Source organism: Pelecanus crispus, chromosome 10 (genome assembly GCF_030463565.1).
Source record: "Pelecanus crispus isolate bPelCri1 chromosome 10, bPelCri1.pri, whole genome shotgun sequence".
Lineage (NCBI taxonomy): Eukaryota > Metazoa > Chordata > Aves > Pelecaniformes > Pelecanidae > Pelecanus > Pelecanus crispus.
Window position 1 is genome coordinate 38092776 of NC_134652.1, and position 19990 is coordinate 38112765.

Genomic DNA, 19990 nt, shown 5'->3' on the forward strand with positions numbered 1-19990 from the left:
TCCTGCATTGTTTACCTTACTATGACTCCCTCTCCCTTCTCAAGTCTCTCTTTTTCTCCTCCATTGTACAAGAATTGATCTCTTGCTTTTCTTGTATGGCTTTCTCTCCCCTGCCTTTTTGATCGCATGTTTCCAGGCCAGCATTATCTGCTCCCAGCATGCTGTCCAACTCCATCCCTTCTCTCCCACCCCATCCTGCTTCCTCCACCATAAATTGTCCTTTACACCTTTCCCTTAATCCATACCAAGCTATGCACGTACCTGTCTTCACTGTCTTCCCATGTATTGCTGACTTTGAGCCCCTGGGATCAGTCAATGGGTGCAGGCTCCTCTCCCAGTTCAGCCCAGCCACGCATGCAGCTCTACTCAGCTCCTTCCCTTCCCAACCTCCACCAAAAGCCACCTAAATCTATTGATCACCCTCCTTGGCTTAAGGCTGTTACCATAAGTATGGGGAAGCGGTAGGCATTTGAATAAGAGAAGATTTATGACTCATGCCAGCAGCTGTTGGCACGGGGAGGCGGAGGGGAGAGGGGTGAAGAAAAATGCTTTATTTTTCCCAGAGGCTTGCTCTTAACGCTGTGAAATTGCGTTTGCCTTCACACCCAGCCTGAGCAGCATCCACTGCCCGGCTCCTCCGCATCCCCACATCCGGCTGGCTCTGCCTGGGACCGCCAGTGCCTGAGGTGTGTTAATGGGTTTTATCTTCACAACGCTGCCGCTGGCAAAAGAAGTACTAAACACAGGCAACAGGAGCACAGGGAAATTAAGCATGTTGCCCAAGTTGTACAGTCTTTTCCCAGTCTTATCAAGCTCCTATCCAAGCACCCGTGCTAGCCTTTCCTCCTTGCTCCAGGAATGTGGCAAGGGCCAGGGTTGTTGTAAAACAGGCGCCTGGATGGGATACCCTGTCTTTACACACCAAAACTACCATTGAAAATAGTGGCGTGAAACAGCTTTGAGGCAAAAATCTTGCCAAATATAGCAGCCTGAACCCACAAGATGATGAAAAGTCATGATGAGGTTGAATAAGTAGGGATACCTCACATCTTTGCAGACACTGTTTTAAATAGTAAAGGATTTAATTGGAACATAGCTTAAAAAGGGAGCCTGTAAATTTCCCTGAATGTATGAGCATCCTGCTCTTTGGTAGATCATCTCCATTTATTATTTTTCTTTACTTCAGAACTTGCAGATATTATTCTGGGATCCAGGAAAACCAACAAGCCAGATCGAACCAGATCACCCTGCTTATTCCCTCTGTCCCCACAGTGATGGGGTGGCTAGGGACAGACCCTGATGGGGACACATCAGACACCTGGATTCCTGACTCCGTGGGGGAACAGCACCCAGGCTGCATCTCAGCTGCCACAAAAGGTGGAGAGCTACCATTTATCCCAGCAGAGACTTTTTCCCCCGTCCCCTCAGCAGAAGATGCTCTCAGCAGAAAGCAGCATCACCTCTCTGTCCAAGGGCTGCCTGAGCCAGACAACACCGGTCACGCTCTCCACTGCGAAGAACCGGCTGGCCTCCTCCCCAACCACGCCGAAGACCAGAGGGTCATTGTCCAGGTCCCGGGCCAGCAGCTGAGTCACTGAGGAACCTGGGAGAGAAGGAGAGGAAAGAAGTCATGAGAAAAATGGGACAGAGGAGAAGAAATCCTGAAAATATTCAGGTCTTCTGGCTTCCTCCCTTACAAGTCATCCCCAAACTCTTTTCCCCATGTTGCTACAATGTCTCAAATATTTATACAGCAGCCCTTGGACAGTCAAGCTGTGCACAGTCCTACTGTTCTCTCTAGTACAGATAAATTGTACCACAGCTCCTCTCCTCCCTTGCCCTTATCAAAAGAGAGTCACATTAGGGCAGCAGAAGCACAGCCATCTCAGGCACTAGAGACAGTGGAGGAACCCATGCCACTTCTGGGTAAGCACCTACCTGGGTAGCCTCTGTCATGCTCTCCCCCATGCTGAGGGGCACCACCAAGCAGATACAACAATGTTTCCAGGTTAAAAGCAAACATCCCAAGGCCAAGAGCATGGACGCAATGCCCACAGGGCCTGGGGTTTGTTTTAAACACCACAGCTGCAGCAAGTGCTGGTCTCTTTGACATAGGTGGAGCCCACACACCCAGAGAGTATGAGATGCTAGGACAAATCCATCACTACCTTCTGCCAAATCATGTCTGAAAACATCTTCTGCAGCATCCTGAATACCCCAGCCAACAGAGGCCTTGCTCAGCCACCCCTCATGGGCATGCAGTTGCAAATGTCTCTTCCTGACTGCACCCAAGAGGCAACCCAGACACTCTGAAGTTGCTGCCTGGGAGCCATGCATCCTGTTTGCAATCTCCACACTGCTCCTAGAATGGGATGACTTCTACCGCTCTGAAAGCAAGGAATGGCCACCACCCTTGGAGACTCATTTCAGCCCTATAAGAACCTCCTTGGACCATTTGGGGCCTCTCCATGACACCTCTGAGTGCATTCAAAGTCTTGTGTGGCTGGTCAACCATAGTTGGCTACCTGTCGCCTACCCAGCCGCTCTCAGTCCCCTCCTCAGCAGGACAGGAGAGAAAATAGGAGGAAAAAAGCTAGTGGGTGGAGATAAGGATGGAAGATCCCCTTGGCTGCCTGGCCCCAAGGATTGGGGGAGGGACAACCTCTGCGTGAGCCGTCTTTGGCAGTACAAGAGCACCCTACAACCCCAAATCATCTGGCCAAGGAGAACAGATTCCAAAATTTCATCCATCTGGGAAGAGGAGGGAAGCTCTGGCAGACTGGAGGGCAAACGCGACAGCACAGTTCGGCGAGCAGTGTGACTGGGGCAATTACCAACTGGTTGGCCTGATATCAATCACAGCAGAAATAATTGAAAAAGCTGATATGAGATTCCATTAATAAAGAATTAAATGATAGGAACATAATTAATGCCAGTCAACACGATTTTATGGAAAATGGGTCTTGTCAAACAAACCTGATTTTATTCTCTGATGAGATTACAGTTTTGGCAGATAAAGGTGACTGCGAAGAAATAATAGACTTTCGTAAGGGATTTGACTTTGCACTGCGTGACTTTCTGATTAAAAATGTAGCACTGTACGACATCAACGAAGCACACTCGAACAAGAACCCAGTTGCCTGGCAGGTCCCAAGGCTACCGACCACGGTTGGGGGGGGACATCCTAGCGTGAAGTAAAATTGCTGTCAATACAAACTCAGGTGACAGCATGGCAAATAACGGGGAGGACCAAGCAGCCAGGTGAAGCACTTGGTAATTTGGGCTTGTTTGGTAAAACTCTGTTTTCATGACCTCGCTCCAAACGCCCTCAAAAAAGGCTGGTGGACAACAGCCGCAGAGGAGGGCATCCCAAAACCAGCCATTCTGGCATGGCTAGGGGTCCAAGCACACAAGGAGCAATTTCCGTGCCCTGGCTGGCAGAGCCACGGTGCAATTTGGGCACTTGGAGGAGCGACTTTAAGGGTATATAGCCAGTTCTACCAAGAGTACAATTCTGCAAAGCTGCTCAACTGGCTGCATCGTCTTCAGGACTGGATGAAAGAGGATGCCACAAATATTCAAGAGCTAGCAGAAAAAAAATACTTCACACTTAACAAGGGCTTTCAAAGCTTGAACTGCTTCATTTATGACAAAGAAGAGCGAGATGACTCAGGCCATCTCAAACACATCCATGAAGAGGACAAAATATAAGACTTAAGATAACTATTCCAGAGCAAGAAAGCACATCAAGACTCAAGTGCCCAAACCTAGATGAATGTCTATTAGAAGAAGGAATATCAGTTGTTTTAAAATGAGCAACTACAATTAACCACTGGGGAAAAAAATTCTTTCCACCAACACAGGTGCAAGCAAGTGACAGGTCATGATCACAGACATTTTGGACAAAGACCTGAAAATAAGAGTCCTTACCCAAACAACTGTGATCATCTGGTTCATCCACAACATTCCCATCTCTTCAGTGAAGCCAACACTGGAGATACAAAGCAACCCTACACTTTCTCAAACCTTGGATCCTTGATATGAAACAAGCTACTAGTGTTTGGTTTTATTTTGCAGGACATCTGAAACCATCCTTAGCAAAGGTTTCTTTGCCCCAGGGAACAAGCAAGACTGTGACTGTCCCCATAACAGCGAAAGCCAGTAACTAGGACAAGATAAATCCAGGGTCATAACTCTCTATTCTGCCAAATTTAATGGGAGAAACAGACTTTTCCCCCTTACATCTCATTCAAAAACCCTAAGATCAACAGGGTATCTGCAATTCCCCGGGGAACTGCAAATACTTCAAACTCCAAAAGGTCTCGGTCGTATCTCAGTGGAAGGGAAATGATCTTAAAAATCCTGCTGAATAGGAAAACCATGTCCCACCCTGTTGTAATCATAGTGGCATTCATGGTTTGTGTGCTGCAAACCCACTTGCACAAAAAAAAAAAAAAAAAAAAATCAGCCAGCAAACGAACATTTAACTCTTCTCTGTCTTTCTGCATTACAGCTACCTCCCACTGTCAGGGAACTTAGTTCCTAAATTCAGGAACAAGGCAAGGCATTTCTGGGCAGAGTGCATCGTCCCACCTGCTTTTCTTGCTCCTGCCAGTCTGTAGATCTGCAAAGTTAAATCCCTGTGAAACAGCACGCTGGGCTTGACTGCTCTCTGGTCCAAGCATATCAAAATCAAGGACAGATTTAGCGGGTAAAAAGAGGAAAGGGAGCATTCGGCGCCTATACCTTCCTCAACTTTTCTTTCTCTTTATTTGTTAAAACCAAGAAACTTCATTAGGACATAATTAGGGCAGCTCAGAACATTGAAGTGTAAGGCACATGTTGTTTTCCTGCATCACAGGAAAATACCATCTTAAACAAACCCTCACAAGTGAGACACCAAAAATTAAGAGCTATTTTACCCATTCCCTCACCTGTCCATCAGCCAGTAATCACCATCCTAATTTAAGAGCACCTCCCAATCCATTATAAGAAAAAAAAAAAGCATAAAATACAGATCAAAATAACAAATTAAATAGAAGATAATGAGAAACAGCACCCTGCAATAAGAAATGAGACTTCACAATCACTTTGTCATTTGTTATTCTGATTTTTGCAAGCTTTACCCCGGGAGAATGCTAAATTTAGGCACGTGGTGAAAACCAGGCGTGCAGGATGCAGCGAGAGGCCCGCAGCAGGAGCACGCTGCATTCCTTCACCGCTTTCACCACCACGACAAAAGTCTTTGTGAATCATAGAGTCATAGAATCGTTTAGGTTGGAAAAGACCTTTAAGATCATCCAGTCCAACCATTAACCTACACTACCAAGTCTACTCCAAGCCAATCAAGGGTAGACTAGACTAAAAAGCTACCTTCCACCAATTCCTTTAGCACCAATTTATTTAATCCAACTTTTCCCCCCATATCTTCCCTCCCACCCTCAACTTACTGCACACCAAGGGAGGAGGAGCAGATTAACTGGATAGCACGAGGCCAACACACACAGCTGGAGCATCTGGGCCACTGTCATCATTCAAGAGACCACAAGAAATCCCATTTTCCAGGGTCATCACAGGGAAGGTGGTGTTGTCCCACCCATAGGTGAAGCCAGACGAAGGCAAACACCCGACCCAGTGACACTCAGTTCCACAGCTGGACACCACGCTCTCTTTCATGGAAGTGACCTGGGAATTGCCAAAGGATTGCAAAAGCAGCGCTAGCACCTTCACATAGGGGTGGCTGTATCACTGGGAAATCATCAAAAAGAAGAGGGTCCCACTCAAGGTATGCAGAGCCCAGGGAGCTCCACTTCTGTCAGAAACCCCTCTCAGGGCACTCGCAAAGAAAAATAACATGCCCTGGCTCTCCCTGGACCACGCTGAGGATGCTGTTTGAGCTGCCACAAGCCCGAGTGCCGACCTGGTTCCGGCAAGGGCTGAGGAAACAGGGACAAATTATCCTTCTGCAGTGCAAAGTTATAGGCTCCATTTGTTTCCCCTCAGGAATCAGACAGGGCAGTTAAGTGTCTTGATTCCACCAGATAATCACAATTTATCTTGTCTCCTTTTGCCTCCTTTCTCTCAATCATGGCTACTTCTCCCTCTTTCTCACACGTACACAGATTTTCTTCTTTCTCCAAGTCTTGAACTTTGATTGACCTCAGGAGTTTTTTTTTTTTTGTTTTTTGGTGGTGGCGTTGTCACCTCTTGTTTTGTTCCTGCCAGGACTTTATTAATTTTTTTTTTTAGGTTTGGCTGCTTCATGGGTCGTACTTCTTTCCCCCATAGAGGAACTCCTTTCTCACCATCTTCCTTTCAGCTGTAAACCTGTATATCTTTCTTGCCCTTCCATTTTGCCAAGGAGAAAAGTAGGCAAAGGGGCTGGGCCCTCCCAGTTCTTCTCGACCAGTTTTGCTTTCAAGAGTGGAATGAGAAAGGGGAAAACCCAAACTCTCCAGGAGAATCCCGGTGCTCCTGGAGGGTTTTGGAAGCACTGAGCCCCAGGGCCAGGGAAAGAGTCAGAGGATAAAGAAGCTGCCAGAGCAAGATGCTGACACAGCCTGCACAGGGATGGGTTGGGGTGGGATGGAGGGCTCTGGGCTCCAACCAAAGGGGCAGGTTTCCAATTAGTTGCTTAATAAGATGCTCTTGTAAAAGGTCTGATCCATACCCAACTGGAGTTAATAGGAATCTCTCTGCTGACTGCGCTGGCTTTTGGGCTCAAGTCTTCAGGCATCAGCTACACTTTAATACTAAAGCATTTTAATCCCTGCTTTTAAAAACCAGTGCATGTTTCTCCTTGGCTTGCTGTTCCTCACCCCTCCCAAGCTTTGGATTGTATCTGTGGGCACAGTCACCGTGCAGCTTCTTGGCTCCCCATCATCTGCCACCGTTACTGAGAGCGGTCCGGAGCCTGCCAGCACCATGGGCACTCAGCTTACAGGCAAGGGGTTTTGCAGAATAAAAAGCCAGGCATTTCTAAGTAGCAGCAGCAAATGGATCGGAGGCACCGGGCACGCCGGGGAAGGAAGCAGCAGCAAGACAGCCCTTATGCCAAGAGCAGTGCCCATGGCCCTCGACCAAGGTCACTAGCTGGCACAGCCAGCCCTCAGTTGCTATTCAACTTCTCAAACCAGCACGAATTTATTTACATAAAAATCATTTTAGCATCCACACCCTGCAGCAAGGAGTCCCCTTACATGAAGGCCACCGCCATGCTTTTGCTCCAAAGTAGCTGGACCAGACTTCCTTGCCTCCCCCTCCTTCCTTCCTTGGAAGGGAGATGGGACAATAACATCCCCTTCATCTTTCCCATGATCACTCCTGATGTTAGCTGCTAGCCAGCAGCCCTGCCTTCCCGTCCCAGTCACCCCAGCACAGGCATCTCCAAGTAACCCAGTTCATCACAGCAGGCTGGCCTCTGATGTGCTTGGTGTCAGGATTTGATGGATCTGATCTTGAAATTCAAACCCTGTTCTTCTCATTTTTCACCTGCTCCCTTTTCTTTGCCTGTAATTCGTTTTCCCTTTCACCTTTCAGAAAAAAAAAAAAATAAACGAAGAAAAAAAGCCCTTCTGTGATGTTTTCCCAAAGATTTTTTTAAAAGAAAAGATGAAATGCCAATATTTCTGTGCTGCTAAGCAATCCTATGATATGCCACCTCTGAGCAATGTGAGGGAGAGAAAGGACAGCGACTCCCTAGCAAGGAAAATAAAGTAAAATCTAGTTTCAAGCAGGAGGCTACAGCAAGTGGGAGCTGCTCCTGTGTTTGGGATGAGGCTTCATTACTTTCCCAGAGAGGACAAGCCCCGAGCTAGGGACAGAGCGTGCACAGGAGACCCCACCTAATGCAAAGTGGGGGATGCGAGCATGGGCACAGTGCAGGGGGCTAGGAGAGCAACCAAAGCACACTTGGGTTCAGGAAATCTCTTGCAGGCACCAGCATCTCTCCATCTTCATTCCTACCTTCCTCCCAGTTGGTCCCAGCCTCCTGGAGCAGTTCTCCTGTCCAAGCCACGGATGGCCATAGATTACACAGAAGACGCAGGCTCCCAGAGCCTAACCACCATGTGCTCCAGACTGCTACTGCAGGGAAAACCTTGCTCCTTGCAGCTGGAGCATGTCTTGGGTGAACAATATTAGCAAAACTCACGCCATGCAAGCTCTCCGAGATTAACCCCTGGTCAACATCATTCAGATAAGCTCAGGGATACCCAAAGCAACACCACAGGTACAAGGGCAACCCACTCGCCCATCCCCAAGCCTTTCTCCCAAAGCAGGTGGCTGCCAGCTCATTTCATAAACACAAACTCAACAGATATTCTCTGGCCTCTTTCTCAGAAAGGGCTCAACCACTTGAGCCAAACCTTTCCAGAACGACTCAGCAAAGAAAGTTTCCACTCATACAATTCAAGTGGATCTCAGCGTTATGCACTTCTCTTTCCAGGTGCTAATGGGAAGCATCAGCTTACTTGACCAACAAGGCTGCCTCCACTCCGATTGCTGTGCTGCAGAGCGAGTGAAAAAGGGCAGGGAGACACTAGCACCTTTTTAAAAGGTTCTCATAATAAATAAAGGAGAAAAGAGCAGTTTCTGCCATCAGAAAAACAGGAGGTCTTTGCCAATTATGGGGGGAAAAAGCCCAGGACAATCTGGTCCGGGAACCATGTGCACTACTGCCATCACCCATCACATACGGGAGAGAAAGGAGCCAAACACAGAGGTGACAGAGAAGAGGGAAAACAAATCTGTGCAGCCAAAACCATTTCTGAGGGAGTTTATCAAGCTGGGAAGCCAAAGGCACAGCAGAGAGTTTTTCCTAGCTCCTCAGATGCTCAAAGCCAGAGCAGGAGACAGAGCCTGTAATTTCTCTGCTGCATTTAGTTATTTTAAGTGAGGAGTCAGTGTTGAGACAGAACCCATAAGCAGACCCGACAGCTGGTGGTAAACCTCAGAAAGAAGCATTGCCTGCCTTTGTTCCCCCTAGTTCTCGTAGAGACATTTGAAGGCATGTTTAAAGTGGTTTTAAAGCTCAAGAATGCAGCAGTGAGTAAAGAAGAGCCAAGCGTTCACACCAAGAGCAGCCGTAACAGAGGGCTTTTTTGGTTTACTTTGCTATTTACTGAGCACTTCAGTTAACTTTACAAGAGAAACGAGAGGGGGGTGGGAAATACAAAAACCGATGGTATCTTGAACTTTCTTGACATTATCATTAAAGCAAACAGAATACCTGAGGCTCTCCCGGTAGACGCTGTGCATGCAGTCACTGGGCTGCTGGCACGCACGCGGGCAGAGAAGTGGCATCCTTCCAGTTAAAGTCAACACCTATATCAACACGGTTAAGGCAGAGCAATTTCCCTCCATCAACCTTCAAACAGGTCTTACAGCAACGCAGATACCAAGCAAGCTCTCCAAAACCAGTTTAAAACATATGTCTTCAGGCCGGTGCTGCATCTTTGCAGCGGATGGAGGTCACAGCCTTTGCTCGCTCGCTAGCAAAGAACTCACCTCCTTGGCTTGGAGGCAGCAGTTTGTTAACCAAAACTCTCCAGCCAGGCTGGTGTATTGCTGCTGAAATCACCGATACTCCTTAGTATCACTGTGGCATGTCCAGATCTGCCTGGAAAAAAGGGATTAAAAAAATGCTCATCCGTGGGCAAAGCCCTGCAAACAGCAGCAGGCTCAGGGGGTGCCTGCCTCTCCTTTCTCCCTGCTTGCTCAGGCAGGGATCCAGAGATTCCAGCCCTCCAGTTCACTACAAAACCCACAGCCCATCCCTGGGACAATGGAGAACACAGATAGTTTGCAAAAACTGAATGGACTTCTATTTCCTTTGGAAAGGAATAGGCTGTATCAGCATGAAAGAGGGAAGTAAATAACAATTGCATCAAAAAAAAAAAACAAACCACAACAAACAACCCAGGAGAGTAAAATAAGAAAAGAAACACTTGTAAAAGAAGGATTCTGGGGCTGTTAAGATATTCCCAGTGTGAAAAGGGTTCCCGCACTTAAAAACCCCCTTAAAAATAATTTCCTGTCCACACTGCCTGGGAGCCTCATAATTACCAACAATGATCACAGACCCGTTCATTTCATCCTAAAATTAATACATCCTGTTCAGAATGATATCGCATTAATTTATCACAAGATTTATGAAACTTGTACTTTTTTCTAATGAGATTTATGCAAATTCTGCTCCATCCATTGTTTGCACCATTAAAAAAAAAGTTCCCTTGCAGAAGCTGCTCTGCCAAAAAGTCTCATTCACTTCTATTGCTATCTGTCCTTCCCTCTTCCTCCCCACAACAGGAAGGGGAAGGAGAGGAGCCAGTTCCAGTTGGGGTGCGATCCTGTTCCCAAGCAGAGCCCAGAGCACAAGCAAGGAGAGCAGCACAAGGATGAGGTCTGCAGGCGAGCCAACCATTCAAGGCACTTAGTGTTAAACTAATTTTTAAAGGAAATTAACTGGTGGTTCCCTCACACCTTTGTCTGAGAAGGGTCAGAGAACAAGAGGAACAGTGGGGAATTGTGTAATTGAAGTATTTAGACTTTCTAGAGTGGCAAGTCCATGCTTGGTAAACTTACAGAATAAATACAAAGGCAGGGGGGAGCAAACATCAAGAAGCATAAGCACTGAGCATTGTGGGGTTGTAAAGAGGGAAATCACAAGAGATTAACTTGGTATTTTGCAGCAGAGCTGTAAATTGAAAACAGGCATGCACAAGATATCCTGTCAGCCCAGGAAAGCACTCGGTGTAACACCTTACAAAGCCCGAGGTTTCCCAAAGACCAGGGCGATTCTCAGGAGCATAGGCAAGGTGGTACAAAGCAGGCAAGACCATTTCCAACTCAAACACGGCAGGAATATGGCTTTCATTTCCAAGCACTGCCAACTGGAAATCAGGCAGAGATCTTCATAGATACCCACGCAGCTTAGCCTAGGAGGCTGGGGAAGGGGGATCCTTGAAAAACCCTAAATATTAGATGCAGCCTTGCTCCTTGGAGCTGCCCTCATGTGACTAACAACTATTCATGAGACACACATACAGGGGCAGGAGGAGGGCAGGATGAACTGAAAAAGCAAAGGAAAACATAAATCTGGGGTTAGCAGAAATGTCCCAGCAGTGAAATCTACTGAGGTGTTAAATAATGGCAAAAAGCCCCAACATCGCCTGGGGGCTTTTCAAACTGGCCTGGAAAAGATGCTACAAAACTGATCCTGGAACAGCCCCAGAAGCACTGACTAGATGAGAGCCAAACCCCAATTTTAGCAGCTCTGGGGAGTGGGGAAGAGGGTGCTCCCCACCTGTGAAGGGAAAGCCATTCCCTCTGCATGGCCGTGCTGCCAAATATCTCCATGAGCACTGCTCCACGCTGCCTCGTGCTTGTCTCGAAACACCCTGAACACTCTGTACACCTCCCCCCGACCTGTTCCTCAAGGAAAATCTAGCTAATACAGTCTTGATTAACATTTCTGATACAATGTTTAAACCCTAAATCCATAGAATATCTTTTTCTAATTAATTTTTGAAATCAGAAAGAGCCCAGAAAGAATAAGGAATATTTCCTTTGTTCCTTCCTGCCTTCTTCTGACCTCCCCACCTCCTTACAAAAAGAAAAGTTTGGTTTTTAACTAATTAAACACTCATAGGTTAAAGGAAACTGTCACAGGTACCAGTGTGGAGGGAAATACCAACCAGTTCTCCTCCACATGAATATCATGGCTCAGTAGCAGGCAGAAAAACAAGATCATCAGCGACAGCGAGACCTTCACCCTCATCCTCATTTTCCCCCAGTGCCTGGGCAGTAGGCAAGCTCCAAGATGGAGGTGGAAACCACCGCAGACAACTCGGGACACCTGGTCACTGGTGAGATATTTAACCCCCTTCCCCAGATGCCATTTGTGAAGGCACCTTTTTGATGTATGAACACCTATCTTGATGGCCAGCTTTTAGAAGACCACACTTTAAAAAATGGACATGCATGTAGGTGGGACCCCCAATTAATTCACCAACCCACCCACCATAGGCTGCACGAGTACTTTCACAGCAGGCACTTCCAGCAATGACTGTGACCATCCTTCTCCCCAACAACTCAGGAGCCTCCTCAGCAAGTTACAGCCCAACACAGGAGAAGGATTTGCACCACAAAAAACACAGCGCTCCTACAAGTTTCAAGAAAATAATAGCTAAACTAAGGAAAGCTGAGTGTCCTTCCTTAGGGTCACAACCCTTTTCCTTTAAAAGATGTGGTTGCCATCTGTGCCATCAACATGAACCAGCCAACCAGCACAGAGAGGGAGCAGGACATCCCACCTCTCTTGGGACACCTAAGAGTCCTCATGGACATAGTGAGGAGACCGTCCTCCCAGGAGTTTTACTGACTACGTGCAGAGATAGGGTTTTGGGAAAACTCCTCCCAAGCAATCACTCCAAGCTGTTCCTTGGGGGGAACTCTAGATTAATATGGATCTTTAGGTCAGAACCACATGGCTGGCAGCTTTCTGTAGTGACTGATGTTGGTGTAGAGTCACTGTGCTTCCAGAAACAAGAAATTTGTACCATTTGTTTGGTCAGCTGGCATAACAAGCACAGGGACTAAATCCACAGCACCACAGTGCTGGGGTCAGTCCCATTTGGGGAGCCAAAGGGCAGAGGACTAATTTTCTAAACAGGGTCAGGCAAGCCTGCATTTGGACTGCCAGCTGGCAAGAACAGAGATAACAAGAGACTCCTGATCCTGCCAGAGAAACCCTGACACCATGCAAACAGCTTCACAGGTCAGAAGAAACCATTTCAGTAGGTGACCTGTTGCAGCCACCCTTTTTGACTACCCAGCGTTGTCTTGCCAGCTAAAACCAAGTAGCAGCAGGGATGTTGAGCACCCGTATTTTCAGAGGCATCTTTCACTTGGGCATAGAGCTGCCGGGTTAGCTCAGTTGGTTAGAGCATGGTGCTAATAACGCCAAGTTCACAGGTTCAATCCCTGCTTACTGCAGGGGGGTTGGGCTCGATGATCTCTCAAGGTCCCTTCCAACCCAAAGCATTCTATGATTCTATGATAAAGACTAGGTAATCAGCTGAAGCAAGCCATGCGCTCTCACTAGGAAAGATTAGACAAGGCTTGCCTAGGGGAATAATTGAGCCAAAATATGCCACCAAGGCTTACAAGATGTTGCCATCCCTCCCAGAAAGGGAGGCCCAGAGCAGGTGGAAGACTGAGGGTTACCATATGTCCAGAGGGTACCAACCAGCTCCAGCGGCTGGGACAGTAGCGAGGACTGAAACCAAATCCTAGCTCCAGGGACTACTTTCTACTTAGTGGATGCAATGAACTAACAGGAACTCCAGTGAGATCATTCAGATGGGAGTCAGCTCTCCTCAACTTGGAAAAACAGGGGTACATGCCCACGTGCAGTGCAGAAAGCAAGAGGGCAGAGGAGACTAGAAGATACAGCTGACCCAGCCGCCTCAAGTTCATTGCTTCTCTTTGGCCATACCAAGCTTTCTAGAAATACACTGGGGCAAACAGAAGACAAGCAGGACCCCCAGAAGTCTAGTTAATGAGGTGCTTTGCTACTTGGTGTAAATAAATGATTTATGAGTAAGATGACACACACAGGAGTTTGCCTCTTACCTGGACAAGGTAACATGGCTGCGTGTTCATTAGAAAAGAGAAGTTGTTCTACAATTAATATGAGGTCAGAGATAAAGCTCATTAGATTGCGCTGCCTACAGACTAGATCCCAGGACTGTCCTGGCATTGAGCAGGATTGCAAGACACCCATAGGGTGTAAGACAAGACACCCCCAGGACAGTAAGGCAACAACGCCAGCAGTCCAAACAGAGAAGTCACTCAAATATCAGTGCTGAACGGCTCCATCGATGGCACATCGGTATAACACCAGCTGTGCTTCAGTAACAAGGATGAGCCAGAGCGTAAAATGCCACCTCTGAAATAGTGCTGCCTGAGAGCCACTTCCTCCACAAGCAACCCCGTCAAGCTGAGGAGTTGATCAATATGAATAGGGAAAAGAAAAAAAACCCGTCAGCAAATTTTACTTGCGCAAGTGAAGTTCAAGCGGGATTCATTCACGTCTTGTTTGAAATCTCATCTGCGCCTCACAAAAGATGAAACATCCCCAAGGCTCTTAGTCTCACAAGGAATACAAAACCTTTAGTGCTACAGCTTGCCTATGGCCCAGCTGCTCTGCTCTCTGAATGGTTCAGGGGAACAAATAAATATAGCTATCCTCAGCCCAAATATTGCAGGATGTTTTGCTCCAGCACAAGCATGCTTTGGTATGTGCGTCAAAGTCCCACTAGCTGGCCAAAGCCAGAAGGAAATGGTGCCAGCGGTCAGATTTTTGTCTGCAGACTTCAGATCCGTAAGCAAATTGGCCTTGGACTGTCACCATAACTCTCCGAGGTTTACAAAACATGTGCTGGGTGATGGATTCTGCCTGGTTATAATAAAGATGCACTGAAATCCCTTCTTGATTTATCTCTCTGTAGTTGAGTTAGCACCTCTTGATCTCCAAGATATGGCTGCAGTAAAAGCAAGACTCACAGAAATGGGCCAGAAATTTGAAGCCCAAGGCAGTCAGTTTTGGAAAGGTTACATTTCCTGCTCTTCTCACCCCCTGAAAAGAAAATGAAACCCTTAAGAGAACCAAGAGAAACCACCAGACACTTGGAAGACTCTCCACAAAGGTGACAGCCTGGGCAAATACAACGCATGCAATCATCAACCCCTTCGTCCACCTGTCCCGGCCTTGAAGCTGCCTTCCTCTGAGCACAACCCAACTCCTTGGGGCTGGCAATGACTGCCACATCTTGGATGGAGCATTTCCTACCATGCCTCCCTCCCTCTCAAATGCCAAAGAGAAGGTGGGGGGAGGCTTGGCAGGTGGTGCCTGGGTATCTGAGGCACAAGCTTATCTGTGTCCCCGCCACAGCGCTGCAGTAAATTGCTTGTTGATAAATGAGGCTATTTAGGAGCAAGTGATGCCAGCATTACGGTTATTAATGACGCTGACGTGGAGAGACATTTAAGAGCGGCCCCATGTTCTATTGTCCTCTCGCCTGTGAGTAATGGGGCACTTCAGCTACGGGGCTTCAAAACCAGCTTGGGCTGTTTAACAGAAACAAAATAAGACCGAGAGAAATGGATGGAACGCACTAGACTGATGACTCCAATGCACTGATAAAGCCAAGCTCCTTCGGTAGAAGTTGAGCAGAGCTCCAGTCTATAGATGAAATTAAATCGAGAGCATTCCCCCTTTCCAACCACCAAAACTCTTCCACTTGTCCCTGCAAGCTCCTAGCAGCCATAACACAACACGCAGCACTTTGTTCACCCAATCTATGGTGCTGTGCAGCAAACCCACCCAAAAAAAAGGGAAAAGTCAAGCCGCAACAGCCTAAACTGGAAGCAGCGGCAGTCCAGCTGTACTTGCAACACGTGGTACCCCCCAGAGCACAGCAAGGGTGATATTTGTTGAAGCCTGGAAGGCTTTCACAGGGCCATTACCTCACTTTGCACGTCACAGATGTCTAAACATGGCCAGGAGGACAATGAGCGAGAAATAAAGAGGCTGTTTATTGCAAGAGGAAACCTTGGAACAGAGCTCCGCATTCACTGGTGGGAGCGCAAGGCAGAGTGCACAAGCACACAGCTGTAAACTTGTTTCTGAGTTAATATACCCACGAGTGTTTTTCTTTTCCTATGAAAGCATACTCTTCTGCAAACAAACATCTGGAGATCTCTGTTACAGCTGGACCATTATCCCTAGTGACTAAAGCATTCAATTAATTTAGCCTTTCTCATTTGTGAGTTGTCTGCAAATAGACTTGGATTTGCAGGAATTTATTTGTTATTTGAGTATATTCAGTGAATAAGTTTATTAAAAACATATTTCAGACAAAGAATTTCTTGCTAAATGCTCCTACAACTGTTGCTCTGAGTGTTGGCAACTGGCCGTTCGCACCATGTAAATGGTCACTGCGGTCAGGTGGGAACGCCTTTGCCTCTTGATGGAATGCGGTCTACCTCCAGAAAGAGCTTTCCAAGGGTCTGTGGAACCACCTGCGCAAAAACATATCCTCACGGAAACGCACGGCATCCAGCCTGCCTGACTTTCCTTAAAAGCACAGAACAACTTGTACAGAAGTTGTCACAAAGAGCACAAGAACAGAGTTGAATGCCAGAATTAATTGACTTTATGCAAAACAACAGTGAAAACATCTCGCAGTAGCTTCCACAACACCTTGCAAGCATCCAGGGGGGCTCCTTATTCAGGATCCTATCTGTCCAGGTGTGTTTTATCTCAAAACTCCAGGGAACACTTGCTGCAGGAATTTCATCACAGCAGCAAGAGAAAATGGGGTGAGAAAGGAAGTAGTGAAGGGCTTTTTCCAAGACTGATGTAATCCCTCAGGCATGCAACAAGCCCAGACTCCTCCTCGACTGTGTACCACGAATTGTAGCCTATACAGTACATTTGACATGTCTGGAATCACAAATCCTCCTACAAGAACAGTTTTAGTCTTCTACACCGTGTTGCTCCAAGGCAGTTGTCTCCCTTGCTGCCACCAAGCTTTGCTCCAGAGATTGCTGCATTTTGGCAGAGGGTGAGGGGCACTCAACACCACTGGGTAAGACTTTACCATTTAAGAACAGGACAATTTTTATGTTTAGGAGAAGTGAAACAGGTTTTTGTGATCTTTGTCACCATGTTAAGAAGGTAGAGAAGCAAGTACTGCACAGGGAAGCAGCGATGCTTGCAAAACCCTCATGTTGCAGACCTAAAGCTGCGTGGGGTGAGGCAGATGAACACTAGCAGGCAGGGCCCTGTCCCAGGGATGTCAGCAGGGCTCAACTTTCATCCACCACTTACTTTTACAAGCTGCCATTTCTCTATAGTGTTACATTCCCTTAGGGACAGGGAGAAGACTAGTCAGATGACCCAATTTTAAGAGATACCAAGTGGAAGACCTTGCATTCCAGGTCCTTTACCCCACTGTGCTGCCATGTTCAACAGTAGACTTCCCAAGAGCTCCACCCAAGTCATCATGTCAGTCACCGCAGCAGGACCCCCAGCTTAAGGTACACGTCAGCCGCGGACATTCCTCATGGCCAAGGTCACCTCGGCGACAGCCTGGCTGCATGCAGCTCTTTCTGAAAGCTGGGTCAAGGGCTGCAAGAGGTGGCTGAGTCTGTGCACCCCTTGCCTGGTGTCCAGACCACCCCATGCTCAAAACTAACTCCCTTAGTCATATGTAAAAACAAATAACAATTTAAAATCCAAACTGAAAACAAAACTCTGTGCTAAATCCCAGCTGCTGCGTTGTTTGAAGGCAAAAAGAAAGCAATCACTGAGGTTTCACAGACTGTTCTAAAAGTGGAAATCTATGAAGAGAAAAGTGATCCAATAAGTCACAGTTTTAGGCTTTTTCTTTCAATTGCTCAAAGACTTTCAGAGCTTTTCCTTCCCCGAAACCCTGATTAAAGGAGAAATGGGTATTGACCACCAAATTCAGCACCTATTTGCCAACCATCAGAGACAAGTTCCAGCCACCTCTGCCCCGACAGCTGCGTCGTGTGCGTCGAGTATTTTTCCAGCTCCTTTGGCAGCACCAGTCTCTAACTCGCATGCAAAACCAGCCCCTTCACAGCATTTCAGAAACCTCCTGTGCTTCTCAAGTGCCCTCTCGGTGATCCACGCTTATGCTGCCAGCTCCTACAGGCAAATTCAGCTTCCTTCTCTTGAAGGGCTTTGCCTAGCGCTGCGCTGAATAGCACTGCACCACAAACACATGCCAGAGGGGCTGAGGACCTGGACTGGAAGCAATACCTGCTCAGAGCAGCACTCCCATGATGAAGAGCACAGTCCAAACGTGGTGTGCCTTCTTCCCCAGGGTATATTTGAAGCATGGACAGGGCAGCTCATTACTAAGGGGTTTAACCAGGAAAAGCCCATTTGAGAGAGCTGACCCTTTCCTGTGCTATTTTACCACTTCCTGGATGAAGAAAATCCACCCTGCTCTCTCTATCTATAACTATGACTTGCAGACTGTGAGGCCATGGCCAGCTATTTGGCCCTACAAGGGTCCCTCAAGTTGGAATGCACCAGACCTGAAAGTATGAGCAATCCTGTAGCCCCAGGGACATTGCTCCAGCATTTGGCAGGTGCTGTCAATCTCCACAGCATGCGACGCAGCTAAAAACCTCAAAGAAAAACTCAGCCTACACTCAACTCCACCAACCAACCATGCTACAGGCACATACAGCATTTCATTAGGGGTGCAGAGCATTTTCCTACCACCAGCAAGAAATGCACCTCTTCCTCCTTCCTGTTGAAGGACAGCTGTTCTTCTCCCTCTCTTTCGGTTGTCCTTCATTCTAGTCCTTGTCCTTGGGAGGATGCAGAGCACACCCTGGCCTAGGTAGCTCCCAACATTTCCTCAAATTTGGGCTGAGATTATATCTGTCATTATTAAAGAGTGTTAATAAGCCTTATTAACCAAAAGTGAATAAGAAAGGAATAAGGGAAGGATTTTCCTAGGACCCAAAGTGCAAGAAATTAATAACCAACTTAATACCTATACCAATAAGAGATACTCACACTGAGTCTATTTTAAAACCAGCCTGATACTTTCCATAAGAAGAAAAAAAAAGGACACTCTTTTCATCTTTCAGAATTATTCATGAAGACAGTCAAAAACCCCAAACAAAATAATGTCACCGGTTGCATCGGAGCTGTCCTCCTGCAGCGGGTGGCAGCTGGCTGGATGCTGGCATTGGATGCCAGCCTTGCAAAGGCAAGCCCGGTTTGGGTGTGCACAGCTGCACACCAAAGGAAAATGCTGGCTTCAAGCAGTACCTGCAGCCTGCTCCCGAAGGGCACAGGGCAATTTGGGGTATAATAGAGAGACCAAGTACTGAAAAGCGTAGAGGACAAGATGGTGGATGAAACCCCCCACCCTGGGCAGCCATGGGGCTCAGGACCGCTATGGGATGCCCGTGCATGCTTCCAGCTGAGGATGTTCTCCCACCTACCCCCTCACAAGCATGTTCACAGGCTTCCTTCAACCTCCCTGCTCGCAGCAACAACTTTCTGACATGCCTCCAAAATGACTGATGAGTCAGTACGTTGTTTTTGAGCAACTTGCGTGCCTTGCTGGCATGCAGGATGACAGACCTTGGGAACCTAGGCATTAATACTGGAGATTTATAGTTAAATCTGTCACGGTTGGAGAAGCTTTTTCCCAAGAACTACTTTACCTGAAGGTCGCTTTTCCTGGGCAATAAGTGCAAAGAAACTTTCTCAGCCGCTTTAGCCCCCAACAAAGGGCACGCAGGGGAGCAGGGGAGGGGGATAGCCAGCAGCAAGGGTGCTTGGGCTGCCTCAGCAGTCCCACAGATCCCACCTGCTTGGTGGGAAGGCATGTTTTGCCAGCAGACCCCCAGCTGTAGCCTCCCACCAGAGCAGAAGGAGACCCTGGTTTGAGAGCCCCCTGCAACCCAAACTCCACATCCTCAACAGACCAGGTAAACATACGCAAAGAAACACAGAGTCCACTGTCTGACCCAGCACAGCAGGTCTCACCTGCTCGCGTGCAGCTGAGAGGTTTGCAAACTACATCCACTCCCTCCAACCTTTCCTTTGCGAGGATCAGGAATCCATTGCCACAAGACATTTGATGCATGAGGCTACATCTTCCTATGCACAAATACCATCAAGGAGTTCATGGATGCTGCTGTTTGCTTATATTTCACTGTCAGCACCACACTATAATTTTTGTAGCGTGACTGGTACTGCAACTCCAACAGCCAACAGGTGCCGTGGAAATCGGGGTAAACCTTGAAAAATACAGCTTCATCCAGCACGTTAACAAAACTCCACATATTTGTCATCCAAAGACAGTGCAGTCACACTGCATAATCTCTCTATGATGGGATTTCCCCCTAAAGATTTCCCAGACATTCC

At 47.4% G+C, this 19990-nt stretch overlaps 1 protein-coding gene across 1 annotated transcript in view; it reads right to left on the reverse strand.

Annotated features, from left to right (window-relative positions):
• Nucleotides 1-19990, reverse strand: part of CDH23 (cadherin related 23) — a 210519-nt gene that overhangs the window by 167573 nt on the left and 22956 nt on the right. Inside the window, exon 3 of the mRNA XM_075717465.1 lies at nucleotides 1461-1603. Coding sequence (XP_075573580.1) covers nucleotides 1461-1603 — 143 coding nt within the window. The remainder of the gene's footprint in view (nucleotides 1-1460; nucleotides 1604-19990) is intronic.